General features: G+C 42.9%; 2 protein-coding genes across 2 annotated transcripts in view; one reads left to right on the top strand and one right to left on the bottom strand.

The window, feature by feature from the left end:
- tln2a (talin 2a) overlaps positions 1-18,667 on the bottom strand; it is a 235,189-nt gene that overhangs the window by 117,399 nt on the left and 99,123 nt on the right. Inside the window, exons 7-10 of the mRNA XM_080730803.1 lie at positions 17,807-17,949; positions 11,718-11,845; positions 11,300-11,363; positions 10,806-10,910 (exon numbers count right to left, since the gene is read on the bottom strand). Coding sequence (XP_080586929.1) covers positions 10,806-10,910; positions 11,300-11,363; positions 11,718-11,845; positions 17,807-17,949 — 440 coding nt within the window. The remainder of the gene's footprint in view (positions 1-10,805; positions 10,911-11,299; positions 11,364-11,717; positions 11,846-17,806; positions 17,950-18,667) is intronic.
- Positions 8,116-9,132, top strand: LOC308288027 (chemerin-like receptor 1; the record flags this gene model as incomplete). Its single annotated transcript, XM_080729372.1, has 1 exon — positions 8,116-9,132. The coding sequence occupies one exon, from the start codon at positions 8,116-8,118 to the stop codon at positions 9,130-9,132; it is 1,017 nt and encodes a 338-aa protein (XP_080585498.1).

An 18,667-nucleotide genomic window follows, 5' to 3' on the forward strand; every position in this document is an offset into this window, starting at 1 on the left:
CCCCCAGAAGAGAAGATTTGCGTTCAAAATTCAAAAGATTTCCAAAAATAATTGAGATTTTCCAAATTCATTCAAAAATAGCAGCTCGCTGTGAGCTTGTATACCTGCTATTCTTAAATAGCCACAGTAACACATTTTGCTGGGGACCCCCTGGAACCCATTGAAGGACCCCAGGGGGTCCCCGGACCCCACTTTGAGAACCACTACACAAGAGACATGCCCACTGGGAATGCATGACCCGTTCTGATTATGCAATACCCGTTGTACCTGTTGTCAGAGTAGTATTAGTAGTACACACACACACACACACACACACACACACACACACACACACACACACACACACACACACACACACACACACACACACACACACACACACACACACACACACACACACACACACACACACACACACACACACACACACACACACACACACACACAGTGCATTTGTGTGTTTTCTTACTGCAGTTGGCAACGTTTTAGTGCAAAGCTTTTTGTCACACGTGGAAAATGTTTCAAGTCGCACCACTTACAGAAATCAAATTAGGAAATGTCAAAACAATGGCACCAAAAATGTGTTTCAACGGCGAAATAAACCAATCCAGTCTCAATTTCGATAAACGTCGCCTTTCTTTTAACAATCGAAAACATGACACATGAGTAATGTAGCGTATGAGGAGGGCACATACAGTATAGTAGAGTGGGTGAACAGTTTTGCCATTAAACTATTTTCCACTGCAGCAGGTTTATCCAATATAGCCCACTAGATTGGTTTTTTGGTTTTCTGTTAAGCAGTTGAACATGAGTTCATGGCCACTACAGCACAACAAATTAATAGCAGCAGCTGCAGCAAATAAAGACGGGAGGAAAAACGACAGCCCTCACAGGGTGGAGAAAAAAAAGAGAATTCCTGCAGTAGATTTAGATTATAGTCTCAATCTGGAGTTATACTTTGTTCGTTGTACAAACGGACTGTCTAATCAAGTGGAAAGAGACACACCGTTCCCCATTAACAGCACAGGAATAGAACACATCACACATCATCTTCTCCCTTCCATCTGCAGGTGCCTTGTGACCGACACCTCGTCATGTGATGAAGTGTGAGTAGGATGAGCACAGAGATGGAGACTTGCAAGGAGGAAGATAGGGGGGAGAGGGTGCGATTTACAAGTGCCAGATCAGAACAAGCAGAACTAGAAGAAGTGCTCTTCCGAGCGTCCTGGTGGTGCTATAATAGGCCAATGTAAAAAGGGTGGCATGTGTTCTTCACCAATCTTAGACATTTCATGGCGCCACCATAAGGCTGAACATTTTGTAGTGTAATTTCTTCCTTGGCCTTTTGCGAATGAGCGTGCACAATTTCATTACAATTGCACGCTGTGTTTGATTTGAGGCATTTTGTTTGAAACAGATCAATCCTGCAAAGTTTGGAGGCCAATCTTAGCCAATTAGGATGGAATATTTAATATGGGACAGATCCGTCTTGATCATATGACAGTAGAGATACTGTGTACAGATTTTTGTTAATTTAGGGTAAAATCTGAAGGAGTAATATCCAAAAATGTGTCTTACATAAGTCGGCCTCCTGGTGGCGCTATAAAAGGCTGAGGTGAAAAATGCAAGGGAATTAGAGTTACTGTACTGTGTACCGCACTACCGCTACCGCTTTGCGTGGTTTTAGGGCAAAATCTGCAGGAGCAGTGTCCAAAAATGTGTTTTGCAAGAATCGGCCTCATGGTGGCACTAGAAGAGGGCCATGTGAGAAAAGAGGGGTGGTTTGGCAGCCAAGGAGTGTGTGTGCAAAGGTTGGCATGGATCGGGGCAACGGTGGCGGAGATATGAGTAGGGCAAAAGTGTGACGTGTGACGTGTGACAGACTGACAGCCAGACAAACAGGCTGACAGCCGGAATCATTTTAACAACTTTATCCATTTACTGTATATGTTGTCTATTCAAAAATAGCAGATGTACAAGCTCACAGTGCATCACTCTCTGTCACACAGAAAGCTTAAAGTACATTGTCTATTTTTGAAATGTTTAAAAAAAACATCTTTTGAATATTATTTTTATTTAACATAAATACTAATATTAAATAAATACAAAACATTTTCAGATGGGCGTCCATGGCCAAATACAAATCAATTTGGGGATCCCTGACACAAAAAAGGTTTGAGAACCACTGATCTCTATCACAAAAAACAACCCATTCCCGGTGTCGCTAAAGGCAATCAGATGGTTTCTCAACAGTACAGTATCTAGCACAGCGTTGTTGGGGTGACAGGCGCGTAGGAGGGCATTGTGCGTGCGGACCAGCGATTGTGCAGAGATCTTCCTACGCACCATCTCTTGGCTTGCATTTAAGTGCTGCTGGAGACACCCTTTAACCAGCAGCACTGATAGAATATTCACAGCTAGATGAATACGACCGGCACCACCGCTCTCCTGTTTTCACCCTGTCAGCACCTCTCTCATCTTTGTCTCCTCGCTTTCCCTTCGGTGTTTGTCTCCTCCCTTTTCTCTCTCTCTCTCTCTCTCTCTCTCTCTCTCTCTCTCTCTCTCTCTCTCTCTGAGTTCTGGAGGTGCTGGGTACAAGCAGATGGGTACAAGATGGCGACAAGGGGACATGGCAGGTGCAGACAGTGACACGAGCGATTCCCACCTGGTTTTACACTCCGTATTCAAACTCTTTGCCTTCACACCCCTATATACCAGTAAGACTCCCTAATCGGGAGATAAGCGACCGTTGGTCGCTTATCTCCATAAATAGGCCAAAAAGTAGTTTGTGCAAAATCGTCCTGATGGTGGCGCTAGATGGGACAGATGCGTTGTGATTACATGACTGTAGAGATACTGTGTACTGGTGTGCATGATTTTAGGGCAAAATCTGTAGGAGCAGGGTGACTGTAGAGATACTGTGTAGTGGTTTGTGTGATTTTAGGGCAAATTCTGTAGGAGCAGTGTCCAAAAATGTGTTTTTTAAAAATCAGCCAGATGGTGGCGCTAGATGGGACAGATGCATTTTGATGACATGACTGTGTAGTTATGAACAATAGCTAATGTATACAATTGAAAGTGAAAGAGATGACCTTTTTAACATTCCAGCATTTACAAAAGCAGTTTCTGTTAGCTAAAGGGTGGGCATCTGTATTTATGGTTGCTAATATGTGGCTATTGTTCTGAGGTTTCAGCAATGATCACCTGACACTCCAGAGTTTCAGCGTGTATAGTTACACTTGTATTTCTTGCAAAAGTCTCATTTCTTCTAGAAGTCTTCAAATCTTGTGTGTTGTCTTCATTGAGTTTGGGAGAAATGCCAATACTAGCATGCAAGATGCAAGCTCTCCTGCTAAAAGTAGACACACCCACAGGCAGATCTTGATAGTGGACCCAGGTCTGTTTATTTAAGCATGGAGGCTCATCCTTCCTGGACTCCCTGGTGTGAAGGGTGTGTGTGTGTGTGTGTGTGTGTGTGTGTGTGTGTGTGTGTGTGTGTGTGTGTGTGTGTGTGTGTGTGTGTGTGTGTGTGTGTGTGTGTGTGTGTGTGTGTGTGTGTGTGTGTGAGAGAGAGAGGACAGTGGCAACATTCCTTGCCACTTGGCAGGTCACACATTATGTTTGAGAGAGAGAGAGAGAGTGTGTGTGTGTGTGTGTGTGTGTGTGTGTGTGTGTGTGTGTGTGTGTGTGTGTGTGTGTGTGTGTGTGTGTGTGTGTGTGTGTGTGTGTGTGTGACACAGAGAGAGCAGCCCCGTTGGGGTGGTCATTTGGTCATTTTTGCACATTTGGTAATTTTTTACACCTGGGGGTCCCCCAGGGACCTGGGGGTCCCCGAAACTCCGGGGGTCCTTGGAGGTTGTAGTTTGGCAGGCAAGGAGTGTGTGTGCAAAATCTGGCATGGATCGGGGCAACGGTTGCAGAGATATGAGCAGGGCAAAAGTGTGACGTGTGACGTGTGACAGAGGGAGTGACGGAGGGAGTGACGGAGGGAGTGACGGAGGGACAGCCGGTGGAGGTTTGGATAGTGTGCAAGTAACTGCGACCTACGGTCGCAACAATACAGTACTGTGCCACATCCCTGCTCCACATGTTTTGGGCAGGTAGCTTTAATGTCACTTACTCAATGCGCAGTTCTCACATTAAAGGAGGACTTCACCCTTTTTCAAGCTTATCTTCATAGAATTTGTCCTCAATAATGTGCATTCTAAGATGCCACCCTTTCTGCCTAGTCACTCTGTCTCATAAACATGCCTACCAGTGACATCATCGATGGGATGTCCTCGCTAATAGAAACTACATGCTCTCTCTTTCTGTTATGGTAGGTTAAGGGCTTTAGGACCACCCATCCACAGTAGAGCATGACAGGGATGAGCAGTCAATACGTCACATGGGTTGGGGGCAGGTGAGATGTAAGGGTGGCTTAATGTTTAGAGCACAGCACAACATGTTTATAATTCATGACCAAACAAGAAGCGAGCCCAGTTCAGCTGTCATTTGAATGCTGCCGGGTGCTTGATTGATATTATCTTGCAAGGCAGTGTCGCACTGCAAAAATAATCTACAGGCCCACAAGGTGTCGCACATTCAGGCTTCAGGTTTCGACTGATGATGAACAACATCATGTGGACACCTGCGTATCTTTGGTCATTTAGTATGTTGTTAATGTCTTGCCCCACCTTCGCTCGGTGGCCACAAGTGCTGTTCACAACAAGCCAGTAATTATCTGGCAGCGGCACACAAAACAGCTTGGCACCGTCAACCGTGTGGCTTCAACACGCAGAGCTCAAGCAACCCGTTGCCAGGAAGCAGTCTCATTTTTCTGTCAAAGATCTGCAGCTGACAGAGGCCAGCTGAGGTGACAACAGGTGGAAAAGAATCAAAGAGAAACAAAAATGCCATTGTGGACGACTCAACAAACAAAACAGAAACACACACTTAGCATTCCTTTCATGGTTGTAATTTCAGTGGAGATGCACCTGGGCTGCTATCAGCAGGCTGCTGCTGACGGCAGCCAGCCGCCCCATACCAGTAGAAAGAGGGATGAGAGTGACTACACTGCAGAAACCTCTTTTCTCCATATTTCAATATTTATAAATGAATGCCCTACTTCGTCCAGTGGTGGAAAAATTACTCACGTTTTATACTTAAAGGAGTAGTTCACCCCCAAAATTACTTTTTTTCCTATTGATTAGTCACGCCATGGAGACTAGAGTTCAATAATCTTTTTTGTTTTTTGTCACATTCCTAAGACAAAAAATGTACCCCCATTCATTCCGTAAATTTACTCAAATCAAATTTCTTAGGAATGTGACAAAAACCAAAAAATATTATTGAACTCTACTCTCTATGGTATGACTAATCAATAGAAAAAAAGTCATTTTGGGGGTGAACTACTCCTTTAAGTAAAAGAGTCAATACTGCAATGTAGACATACTCCGTTACAAGTAAAAGTCCAGAATTCAAAATGTACTTGAGTAAAAGTACGAATATATTGACATCAAAATGTACTTAAAGTAACAAAAGAATAAGTAACATTTTTGAAAATAGCTGATCTACAAGCTCACAACGCGCCACGATGCGACGCGCTGTGAGCTTGTAGATCGGTTATTTTCAAATAGCCAAGGTATAAAATAGGGCTAAAGTGGTTAATGTATGTTTTATAATATTATAATTTATATCTGCAAAGTAACTAGTAACTAAAGTTTTCAAATAAATGTAGTGGAGTAAAAGTACAATATTTGGATCCGAGATGTAGTGGAGTAGAAGTAAAAGTATTGGAAATTGGAAATACTCAAGTAAAGTACAAACAACTCTAAATTGTACTTAAGTACAGTACTTAAGTAAAGTACTTTACACCACTGCTGAATGCCCTACTTCGTCATACTATAGCGTCACACAAAAGTAGCCTAGTAAATATAGCCGATAACAGTAGATCAGCTATTACTGCTATTTTTTTTTTTTTTTTGACATATGAAATTTCCAAACTACAGCGAGGATATATGGCCTGGGTTCACCCTCCATGGCTCACTCCTCTGCACTCTCTACTTTATGACTTTACTGAATGGAACCGTGATTCTGGGGGCCTTGATTTATAGCATTCACAACACCTTCTTTTTATAGCCTATACAGTATAGTGCAACATTAATGAAAGTGCAATATAGCATATTTCGTATTATATTTTATCTGTAGATGTTATTCCGGCCATCCTGTGGTCTGCCTCTGCACTGAGGTATAGTAGGAGCATACTGGTGAAGCATTACAATTGATATTACACCGATATTACACCAAATTGTAGCGACCAAATGGACCCATGAGGGTTCCATTTGTACACTGAGGATTTTACTGTGTTTTTGTAGCCTGATTTCAGACTCACGGCCGGACTACACCAGAAAACACGTGCTTATGCGTGCGCTGTCTGTACGTGTGCGAAAAGCCCCTGGCTACACCAAGGACGAGGTATATGTGCGGGAGACCAGAGAGTCTGTGTACAAAACGCATACGCGTATGTAAAAAATAGAACCGATCCTATTTTTACAGCATGCGTATCCGTGGTCCGCGCTATCCGTGAGCCTGGTGTAGCTGACTGAATTGATATACATTGGATCTATCCAAAACGCGCATACGCGCGCACGCCCCGCATACGCGCGCACGCCCTGCATACGCGCGCACGCCCCGCATACGCACTGACGCGCGCAAAACGGCTTGGTGTAGCCCGGCCGTCAGCGCTGGAACCAGTCCGCTCAGAGAGTCGGCGGGTCTATGTGTATTTGGGATATGCCAAAACAGAACAGGTGCATTCCTCCATGTGCGTATTGTCTTTTTTCCCACTTCAAGCCCAGACCAGATGAGTTTTTATTTTTATTTGACATCTGGTTGTCCTTAAAGTTTAATGCTCAGGTGGAATTGGATTCTTTTCATGAGTGCTAGGAATGCTTGCAGTGGAAAGCAAGTTAAGTACATTTACTCAGGTACTGTTCTAAAGTACAATTTTGAGGTACTTTTATTTTTGCTTGATTTCCTGCTCCATTTCCACTTAAAAGGGGAATACCACTCATTTTCAACATTGAACCATGTCATTAATATACTTTAAGAGTTGTTGTGGAAATAAGAAAAAAGTCCCCTCCTTCTGTGTTGCTTAGAACTGGAGGTTTGGTTGTGGGGTAATGTGATCAGTGACATCATGACGATACATGTACTCTTTGGCTTACAGAATATATGAATATATTAATGACATATGGTAGTTCAATGTTGAAAATGAGGAAGCCACAAGAATCACACTTAAGTACATCCTCCATCATGTTATACTAAAATAGTTTGAGTTTGTGTGTGTGTGTGTGTGTGTGTGTGTGTGTGTGTGTGTGTGTGTGTGTGTGTGTGTGTGTGTGTGTGTGTGTGTGTGTGTGTGTGTGTGTTGCATATGACACCCATAAGGTGCTAGACGGTGCTCTGCGCTCCTCTGTGTTCACTGATCACAGTTTGAACAAAGATACTCCTCTGGCTGGCGTCTCTTCAAAACCTTGAAACAGGTATCTTGCATTTTATTTCTAATGCCATCTAGAATACGAGCCATTTTATTTTAGCATGAATGAATATCACTTACAAAATGTTGATTGTATTTGTAATATGATGTTGTATGAGGTTTTATATGAATATGGCTGCTGTGCATAGAGCCTCAGAACGTTGTGTGCGTGTAGGTTGAATATTTAAAAAAGTGTGTGTGTGTGTGTGTGTGTGTGTGTGTGTGTGTGTGTGTGTGTGTGTGTGTGTGTGTGTGTGTGTGTGTGTAGTTTCAGGAGGTTGCCCTTCAAGTTAAAAACAATAAACCCTAAACTTTCCTTCTGTAGAGTAATCAGAGTTTAATTGTAGCATTGATGCATAATTGCCCTTTTACTGTGTCTTCAACAAGTCACTTACACAAGGCACTATATCTACCGGTCTGCCGATTTGGAGATGTGTAGGCTATTATACTTTTTTTAATATACTGTATATATATTAAACATTTTAACAATACAAATCTCGTATGGGCATCCCTGGCAACAAATAATTTCAATATAATGCATGGCTTGTTAAAACAAAGCATTAAACCTTTGTTTTGTTCATTTAGGTTTTAGGAGGATGGAGATTATGACCATTGTATCCCTGGTCATTTACAGCCTAGTCTTTGTGCTTGGTGTGTTGGGGAATGGTGTTGTAATCTGGGTGACAGGCTTCAAAATGAAGAAAACCATCAACACTGTTTGGTACCTCAACCTCGCTGTGGCCGACTTCCTCGTTACATCGTTCCTGCCCCTAAGAATCACAAGAACAGCTCTAGACAACCACTGGCCTTTTGGCAAATTCATGTGCAAAATGGACGGTACGGTTTTCTACCTGAACATGTATGCCAGTATCTACATCCTGGTGGTCATCAGTGTTGACAGATGTGTAAGTGTGGTGTGTCCAGTGTGGGCCAAGAACCACCGCAGTGTCAGAAAGGCGTCTTGGGTGAGTCTGGGTGTCTGGGTGCTGGCCTTGGCTCTCAGCTCCCCTTACTTCATCTTTAAGGACACACGGCCCTCTGACTATGATAAAGACATCATCCGGCGCTACTACAACTTTGCACTCACTGATGACTACAGTACAGCTGAAGTGAGGCAGTTGTGGATATTCAGATCTGGGGTCATGATCATCACTCGCTTCCTCATGGGATTCCTGGTCCCTTTCACTGCCATCGTCTCCTGCTATTCTGTCATTATCTACCGGCTCAGGAAGAATCGCTCGCTGGCCAGCCAATCAGGTCGCCCCTTAAAAATCATAGCAACTGTTATCACCGCGTTTGTGCTGTGCTGGGCTCCCTTTCACATCATGCATCTGATTCATTACGTGAAAGTCCTGCCAACAGAGTTCAGTAGTAAAAACATTTATGACGTGGTCATCATCGGGATCCCGACAGCCAAAGGACTGGGACTTCTCAACAGCTGCCTGAACCCGCTGCTGTACGTGTTCATGGGTCAGGATTTCAAGGATGTTTTCCGCAGATCTGTCCTAAAGGTGCTGGAGAAAGCCTTCACTGAAGAGCAGCCTCAGACCAACACTTACACAAACCCAGAGAGAACCCGTCTAGAGACTGCTTTGTCTGAGACACAGGTTTAGGGTTGTCTTTGTATTTTGTATTTTTTTTCACCCACTTCTTCACACCTGTAAACCAGTGATGTGAAAATAAAGTTGATTCTTGATTCAGGTTTCAGAGTTTGTAATTGTACACACAGTCATAAAACATATTCTGATTTAGTGTTTGTTTGTTGTTTTGGCCATTGGATTCGCATTTAGAAGGAATATGATCAGTGGTGCACATAACAGGTGCGAGTGTCCAACAATAGTGCCCAAGGGGCAAAACTTGATGTTTATGATAAGGAAACCAACAAACCGTGCTCTTATAACCTAGAAAATATTGTGTAGGAGGCATATGGAACAAAGTGTGTTCTATTCCCTCCTCTGTTGCAGCAGGTGAGCCATTAATCATCTCATCTAATGATGTTTTAAGTTTCTTACAGAGCTGTACTGTATACACAGTGGTATAAAGTAACTACTAGATGTATTCAAGTACTTTACTTAAAGGAGTAGTTCACCACTTTTCAACCTGTCTTCATATAATAGGTCCTCACCAATGTTCATAATACCAGTAAGACTCCCTAATCGGGAGATAAGCGACCGTTGGTCGCTTATCTCCACAAATATCACAACCTCCACCTCTCACGTCATACGGGTAGCCATAGTTACACCTGGAATGTTGAATCTCCATATATGGAGATAACCTACGCATCACACAAAGTCTGACCTCACCAGCCCATACTTGGGCATGGACGACTTATATCTCCATATACGGAGATGGCCATATATGGAGATACGATGACATCACAGAGTCCACAGCTGATGATGTGGCGTGATGTCATACAATAAACAAACAAGCCCTATATACTGATGCGGAGATATGAGCAGGGCAAAGGTGTGACGTGTGACCGACCGACCGACCGACCGACCGACCGACCGACCGACCGACGGCCGGTGGAGGTTTTCATAGTAAGCTGCTCCCTGACGGTCGCAAAAATAGCACAATTTTTTTCTATTCAGTCTGGGTCTCATAGGAGAGCTGTCAAATCCTTCTACCGGTGACATCATCGTTTGACAAAAAAATATTAAATAATATTTTTGAAAAAAAATATTTAGATTTTTATTATCACGAGAACAATGGCTTCCACTTTAACATTGCAACTTCTGCAAGCCTGCAAATTCTATTAGCTTGCATTTCCCATTGATGATGTCACCGGTAGAAGGATTTGACCCACCCACAGCTCTCCTATGAGACCCAAACTGAGAAGAAAAAAATTGTGATATTTTATCATGAACATTAGTGAGGACCTATTATATGAAGATAGGTTGAAAAGTGGTGGAGTGCCCCTTTAAGTAGAATTTGTAGAAAAAAAACAATTTCCCGAACTAGTTCGGGATTGGCACCCTGGACGTTAATACGGTCCAAACTATCCCGAACTAGTTCGGGATTGGCACTATAAGAGTTAAAGTGTACTGTAAAAGAGGATGGGACCGAAATATCAACCGTTTCCATCAGAACTGACTGAAAATAACATGGAAAACGAACTCATCAAGTACAGTGCAAATCAGGTCTCCATAGTGAAGTGATATTGCTGAATTCCAAATATCATCAAATTATTCTGAGGCACCCCTGGACTGCCGTCACGGCACCCCAGGGTGCCCCGTCACCCACTTTGAAAACCCCTGCTATAGAGTGTTGTTTTTCAGCTGCTCACCTTAACCAGGAAGAATGAGACTCCGTACGTCCTCAGAGACCTGGCCAGTTTGACGTACACCACTTTGGCCTCGATCTCTGTCATCTCTCCACACATTTTATGTTCCTGGGGGTTAATATGAGATTAAATAAATATACCTTAGCATTATTATACCTGTATAATAATGCTGCTTTTAAAGCCACTTAAGCCTCACACAGCATTGTACAGCAAAAAGGGTTAAAAAAAACAGATCTATAACCTTACAACGTGTCACACTGTGACTTGTTGTGAGCTTACAGGTCTGGTATACATGTGACATGGCTCAAATTAAGCATATACCGGTAGCCCTACTGTATAATGATATGCCCAAAACAAAAGGGAGGTTTAATGGAGTAAAACATTTACCCAAATGAGTAGATTTGAACTCTCAGGGTTATATTGGCACTGATGATTTGTGTGTGAAGGAGATTAATGCTGAAAAAAAGCAACAATAATTATGCTTAATTCCTTCCCACCTGGAAGATTTTCTTTTCGGATCCCCTCTGCTTGATGTACTCTTTAGGAAGAAACTCCTTCAGGCTAGAGGAAAAATTAAATGCATGCATTATAAGTTCACACATAAAACCATATGGTCCCTGGGTTTTATATTACAAGCATACAAATTCAACGAAACAAGAGTCACAGAGTCTGATAAGGCTGTGGCTTCCCAGTGCAATCTGGAGCTATGGATAGCAATTTAGTTCGCGGACAAAAATAGACAGACTAGCTTGTAGATTGCCTATTTTCTTTGTTTGAAAAAGAAAAAAAAAACAAAGGAAAATGCGCCCCTCCTCCTTTTTTATAATCGATAATCGTAATAGATTAGTTCAGTTGACTGTTGCAACCCTAGTGAAATGGGCTCTGTAGAAGTGTGTTTGAGTGGCGGGTGCTTACTCCAGGAATCCAGGCTTGTGTTTGTGCTCTATGTGCGGTCCAAACTGGATCTGTGCCTGGATGCCTCCGAACTCACACGCCTTGTCAAAGGACACGGGGTGAGAGCCGTTCAGGATGTCGTCCCGGGCCTGCAACACACAGGAAAAGCAAAGGCTTTCATTATCATGGGGGTCTGGGGGGGGGGGGAAGATATGGGTGTATTCATATTGTTGTTGGGAGGAAACCTTCCTTTTTTATTATTTTAAAAACGATTTAAAGTAGTGAAAATAGCCGATCAGCTATTTTCACTAGTTTTGTGCAACAGTCTTGTATGATGAAGTAGGGCTTTACTTTACAAAATAACGTACAAATTTGAAACTTGGAGACAGTGACCATATACTGCACTATGTGGTTCTCAACCTTTTCAGGCTGCAAAAATAATCATCAAATAATCATATTTGAACTGGGGAACCCCCACCCTGATAAACACTTGGAATTGAATGAGTTCAATTTAGTTTGACTTGGCTCCACAGATAAATATTGTGAAAATGGCAGATCTACAAGCTTCACAGCGTTGTAGATCTTGTAGATCAACTATTTTCAAGATGTTTGCCTCTTTCTTACGGTATATTATTTGACAATTTGGCCCAATGTTTGACCAGTCTTTACAGTATACATTTGTTGATTATGTTTGATGCAGTAATGGTCTTATTTCTTTGCTTTCTTTCTTGTTTTTTACAGTAAAAAAGGTCTTAATTTTCACTTCCATGTTATCTGGACGACCCATATCATGAGGGGACCCCTCTGGGGGTCCCGACCCACAGGTTGAGAACCACTGCACCTCCTCTACTCTGCCCTCCGACGCACAAACACACGTACAATATTCCATCAATATGCTGATGAAGTATTGACATTCACATTTCACGCCTGGTAAATAAACACCAGCTAAGTGACTTTCTGTGAAATAATGTTCCATGGCATTTCCCTCCATTCAATAACATCACCTTCATTACCGTGCATTTACAGTTTGTTTCTCCCGCTCTCTCATTTTTCACAAATGTAGTTCATTTCCAATTATCTCCACCTTTGTTTGTAACATTAAAAGTACTGCAATCTCCTCTTTTAATCCATTTAGACCTGAGGCAGATAAAAAAAAAAGCCTTCTTCAACAGGGGGTCCTCAGAGTTACTACAGGGGGTCCTTCAAATCTTTGTTTGAAAGAAACCTTTTTTTTCACCTTTTTTTTATATGAACCACTTAAACCTTAACGTCCATATTCTGAGAACTTTAGACAAAAATAGCAGATCTACAAGCTCACAGTGAGCTTGTAGATCGGCTATTTTCGGCAAAGAGGTTTGGTGTAGAGGGGGAAAAGCACACTAAGTACAGAGTGAAAGGTCAGGTTTATTTTTTATTTTTTCTATAATTTTTATCCCACGATTTTGCAACCCATTTTCACCCAGTGCCAATTGCCTATGTATCCTGGGCTCTGCTCTCCCTCTGCCGCACCTGGGGAGACAACGGACTGACCTCATGCTTCCTTCAATGCATGAGTAGTCCAAGTTGTTTCTTTTCACCTGACCCTTGTCTGTTTAAGACCTATGTTGTACAGTACAGTAGATATTGTGGGGGTACATGAAACTAGAACTAGTCTATCTTAATTAAATATTTCACACAGCAGCAGTGCTATTTTCCTGCTAAAGAAATGCTGGCTCAGGGCCAGGCAGTCAGTCAGATCTCTGTGAACCAGTTAATTGAAAGCGGACTCTCTATCTGGCCACCCATCACTCACAGCTACTTAGGAAGGAGGGCAGGACCCTGGCTGAAAAATTAAAGTGCTGCTTTTATCTCCAGGAGACCATGGAGAGAGGGGTGTGTGTGTGTGTGTGTGTGTGTGTGTGTGTGCTACTGGGAAGTGGGAACACCCTTCATATTAATAGGGAGACCCCTTTGAGACACACACGTGCACACAGAAAGAGAGAGAGAGAGAGTTACATGTTCTGCTTTCCCCATCTGTCTCCCTCCTACTATAACTGAGTGTACAAATGAAACCAAATGGACTCGTTTACATTTTATGTCTATTCTGTACCCTCTCAGAGTTATATGAACACTGAGGGTTTTACAGCATAGATGTGTGTGATCAGGGGCCGACTGACCTCTGCTCTGTGGAGACTGTGGTGGTCCCTGAAGTGCAGTTCACCTTTTATGTTCCCGGTGTAGCTCCTTTTCTTTTTCACCTGGTTTTATTTCACTTATTTTGTAAGGTCTGACAGTAACATTCAGATGTTTTGGTAATTTATGGAGAAGATTATCTCGGAAAATTATTTTAGATTGTTGCATTGGCAATAACAAAATAGCAGATATGCAATAGCTTTGAAAAATCTTTAAAGTGTGAGAACTACTGCCTTAAGGCTTTATCAGAGTCCGAGGTGAAGAGCTATCACCTCAACTTTTAGGTGATAAGCTATCACCTAAAAAGTAGAAAACAAGTGGAGGCCATCATAGTCACGGACTCACAGTGAAGTCCTATCACCACCGCGCCTCTGTGCCTCTGAAACGAGGGGGCACACTGATTGGTCAAGATCGACCAATCAGTGAACGGGGTGATGGGGAGATGTCTGAAAGTAAAAACAGAGGAGAAATGTCTAGGTCCGTGGTGATGGCTCTTCACCGCGGCTAATGACGTAATGCTGTAGTTTTCTGACTTTAAAAGACTACACCGCGGTGGTAGCTTATCACCGTAGACTGTACAATGATACCCCCTTTAGAAGGCATTTGTAGAATCTGCCTCAGGTCTTAATGGGTTATAGACAGATGTTAGCACGATGTGAAGTGTGGACTAGGCGACACTATCTCTGGACTCCTGGATCACTGCCCTCCACTCCCTCCAGTCTAGCATCAGGGTCTTGAGCTCTGCAGTGTTGTTAGCACGCTGTCACGCCGCAGTGTGTCTACGTAGGTCGTGTACCTCCTTCCCATCCTAGTTGTGCCTTGGGTTGGCTCCAAGCCCCCAGAACCACGTTAGATTTCCACACTTCCCTCATCCCAGGCAGATCTGGTAGTGTTATAACATCTGGATATAACCGGTACACATTCCTACAAACTATTTATAAAAACATATTACAGCCTGAATGCAAGCACACTCACCGCCGGATAAGGGTCAGGTCGCTTTCCTCCTTTGCCAATGTACAAACTACAAAGCAATGGAAATCTTATTTTTCCCCCCACAAAATCGGTGTCTGCATGGCCCATATTAGCATCTGCACCAAGGTACTCCCAGGAGACCTACTGATGGCAGAAGGCAGGACACATCTACTGTAGGTGGAACCCAACTTATATCTAAGCTGATCTACATGTAGACTCATTAGTATTATCACTACTAGCCCTTACCCGTTCAAAGATATGAGCTCCAAAATGATGTGCAGTGTGTGGGTTATGGGATGTGCACTGTGCACACAGTATATGAGGGATGGAAAGTAACTTTAACTGGTGCTTGCATGATGTAGGAGCATCAATGTAAGAAACCCGTTTCGTTTAATGGCTACAGAGATACTGCCCCCCCCCCCCAGCCCGCCCGCCCACCCGCCTGCACACACACACGCCTGCACACACACGCGCCTGCACACACCCGCCTGCCTGCACACACACACACACACACACACACACACACACACAGAGCTGGTTAAACATTTTGCCTCAAGCTAGATGCAGAATAGATGTGCCTCATGCTAGATGCAGAATAGATAGTAGATACACCATAAAAATGCTAATATACAGCATACGATTTGTGAAAGTGACAAACGGGCTTCACAGTTATGTCAGGTGTGTTCATATGCTAATGGTGATGCGATTTCAGATCAATTGCTCCAGCCACTGAGGAGAAACGCTGTTTCAGACAGACAGACACTCACTCACTCAGACAGACATTCGCAAAATTATAGTATAGATGGTTAAATCTACATGTAGACTCATTAGTATTATCACTATGGTTAAATCTACATGTAGACTCATTAGTATTTATCACTATGGTTGTGTCTAGACAGGGCAGCAGTGGGGTTTAATTAAGATCCTAATCTTAACCTTAGTTCTAACCGCTGTTGGTTTGGTTTAAACACAGGTTGGCCGTAGTTTAATTAATTAATTTTGTGTATGGTTTTGTTTAAACACGGGTTGGCCGTAGTTTAATTAATTAATTTTGTAGTTAAGGTTAAGGATTTTGTACAACACGAGGTCAAAAGTCGGCTCCCATGAGGCCATGACCCACAACATGCTGTGATGATCACATTGTGTTGTGAGCTTGTACTGTAGATTGGCTATTGCCACCATTTCTAGATGTTTGTAAAACAATAATTGAAAAAGGAACATAAAAAATCAAACCTCGTTCGAAGTGGAGCTGTGAATTTGAGCAGTTCCAGATCTATGCTTTTGATTCTATGTGTTTTAGATCTATGAATTCTAAGTGTTCTATATATAAATTCTATGTGTTCTAGATCTATAAATTATATGTGTGTGTGTGTGTGTGTGTGTGTGTGTGTGTGTGTGTGTGTGTGTGTGTGTGTGTGTGTGTGTGTGTGTGTGTGTGTGTGTGTGTGTGTGTGTGTGTGTGTGTGTGTGTGTGTGTGTGTGTGTGTGTGTGTGTGTGTGTGTGAACTGTAAACTGTTCCTATGAGTGAGTGGTGAGTGTGCCTGGCCTGCACAAAACAGCGCCCCTCCTTTAACTAGTGTGTTGTGTGTGGCCACTCAAGGTATTGCCAGGCTACGGACAGGGCCAGCCACCCAGCCACCCAGCCACCCACATACCCACGGACATACCTGTCTATTGGGAGCTTGTGTTCCACACAGCTCCAAAAAGACATAAAAGGTTTCCACCCGACAGCAACGAAATGCAAATGGGGTGTAATGACCGGCAACTTTATTTTTACCTAGAGAGACTGGCGCTCTATTACAAAAAGACGAAAAAAGGAAATAAAAAAAACCTTCAAAGACATGCAGGTACTCCCCCGACTAAATGAGCAGGAACACCTCGTCTCCAAAGCCATCCATCATTCCATGTTTAGGTAATTGCTTAGTGACAGGTAGGGACAATGGAATACATTGAGAAAGCAGAGAGTGAATGGAGGTTTGTATTGATGCTTGTTCCACTGCCATTCTCTCCAAGAGAACAAAGGGGTGATAAAAGAATAAGAAAATAACCCTCATAAAACCATAAAACGTGGCCTCCAACCAATACATGATTGAATTGGCCTGTGTGACATGATGTGCAGCAGGCCTGGACGCCTGTGTCCGGTTTGCCTTGGTTGTAGGAACGATTATAACAAAAATATATATAGAGAAATAGTAGATCTACAAGCTCGTTGAGAGCTTTGTAGATGTAGATACATATTTGTACACCAGGGTTAAATGGCTAATCAGACTAATTGATTTAGTAGCTTAAAAAAATCTATTAGAATATTTTTGTGTTGATTTGTTAATATTTTATACTGTAACCCTGCTCTGCGATATTCAATTAACCTATACAGTATGAGCTACAGTATACAGTATGAGCCGTTCTTAATGTCTGTTTCAATAATAGACAGTATTTCAGGTTAATTGCCCAGCCCTACATGGGGTGTTTCACTGTCTCCCTTTCCTGGACAGATCCTTGGTACTTGGCAATTTAGTGGTGGGTTCTATAGTAAGTGAATGTAGATAAGGACAATACACTAAACATGTTACATTTTATTATATTTGGCTTTTTCTGCCTTTATTTGTAGTTTGTAGTAAAGATGGACAGGATGTCCGGGGGAGAGAAATGCAGCAAAGACCGTGGGGAATGGGACTCGAACCCGCTTGGCACTGTCCGCCTACTTATGAGCCTAGGTGCCTGAAACCGCAAGGCTAGCACTCCGGGCCAGAATTAAACTTATTTTAACCACTTGAACCCTAGCGTCCCTGTTCTGTGTGCAGACATTCAGCGAAAATAACCGATCTACTAGTCTGTATATCGGCTATTTTCGTCTAAAAGCTTTGGGGAGTGGGGATTCCATTTTGGATGAGCAGCAGAAATGTGGTCACCCACGGGTAGGAACATGAAGCAATGGAGCAATGGAGCTTTAAAAGTAGGTCTTTACCTGTACATAGAGCAGGTTGAGTTGCACCGGGTCGCGGGAGTCCACGTTCTGGTCCGAGTAGAAGAACTTTCTTCTGAGGAGCAGCGTCTCGCTCTCGTCCACGCCCTGCTCCCGAAACGTTCTGCTGTGATCCAACCAGTTCACTGGAACGAACACACACACACACACACGCATACACACGCACACACACACAGTTTGTGTCCCTTCCAATACCACTATACCAGGGGTCTTCAACAGGGGGTCCTCAGAGTTACTACAGGGGGTCCTCCAAATCTTTGTGTGATAGAAAGAAAAAAAAAGAAAATCTCCTTTTTAGCCAGATTATTAACCAGATTCTGAGAACTTTAGCCAAAAATAGCAGATCTACAAGCTCACAACACCTCGTGCTGCGAGGCGTTGTGAGCTTGTAGATCGGCTATTTTCGGCAAAGAGCTTTGGTGTAGAGGGGAAAAGAGCATACTAAGTACAGAGTGAAAGGTCAAGTTTATAAAGTATTGATGTTCAAGTGGTTAAATATCTGAAAACACACATTGACATGAATCCAAAATACACTGATGATTGTGCTATTAAACAATCAAACTATGGAATCTATGAAAAGGCTGTGGGGGTCCCTGCTTCATTTCTCTCTCAACTAAGGGGTCCTTGGCCTGAAAACGTTGAAGACCCCTGCACTATACCACTTGTTTACCCTGTGTCCTGTTAAGTATGAGTTCTCTCTCTCCTGAGGGGATCAAATTGGTATCCACACCGGAAAATGCATGTTCCGCATACTAAAGAGCTGGAGTGGAAAGAACAAAGCGGTGAACATAATAATACATGTTGGTTTGTCAGTTTTCCAGAGGGTCAGACATGGTGTCAGGA

The sequence above is a fragment of the Nannobrachium achirus genome (genome assembly GCF_963921795.1).
Source record: "Nannobrachium achirus genome assembly, chromosome: 7".
Taxonomy (NCBI): domain Eukaryota; kingdom Metazoa; phylum Chordata; class Actinopteri; order Myctophiformes; family Myctophidae; genus Nannobrachium; species Nannobrachium achirus.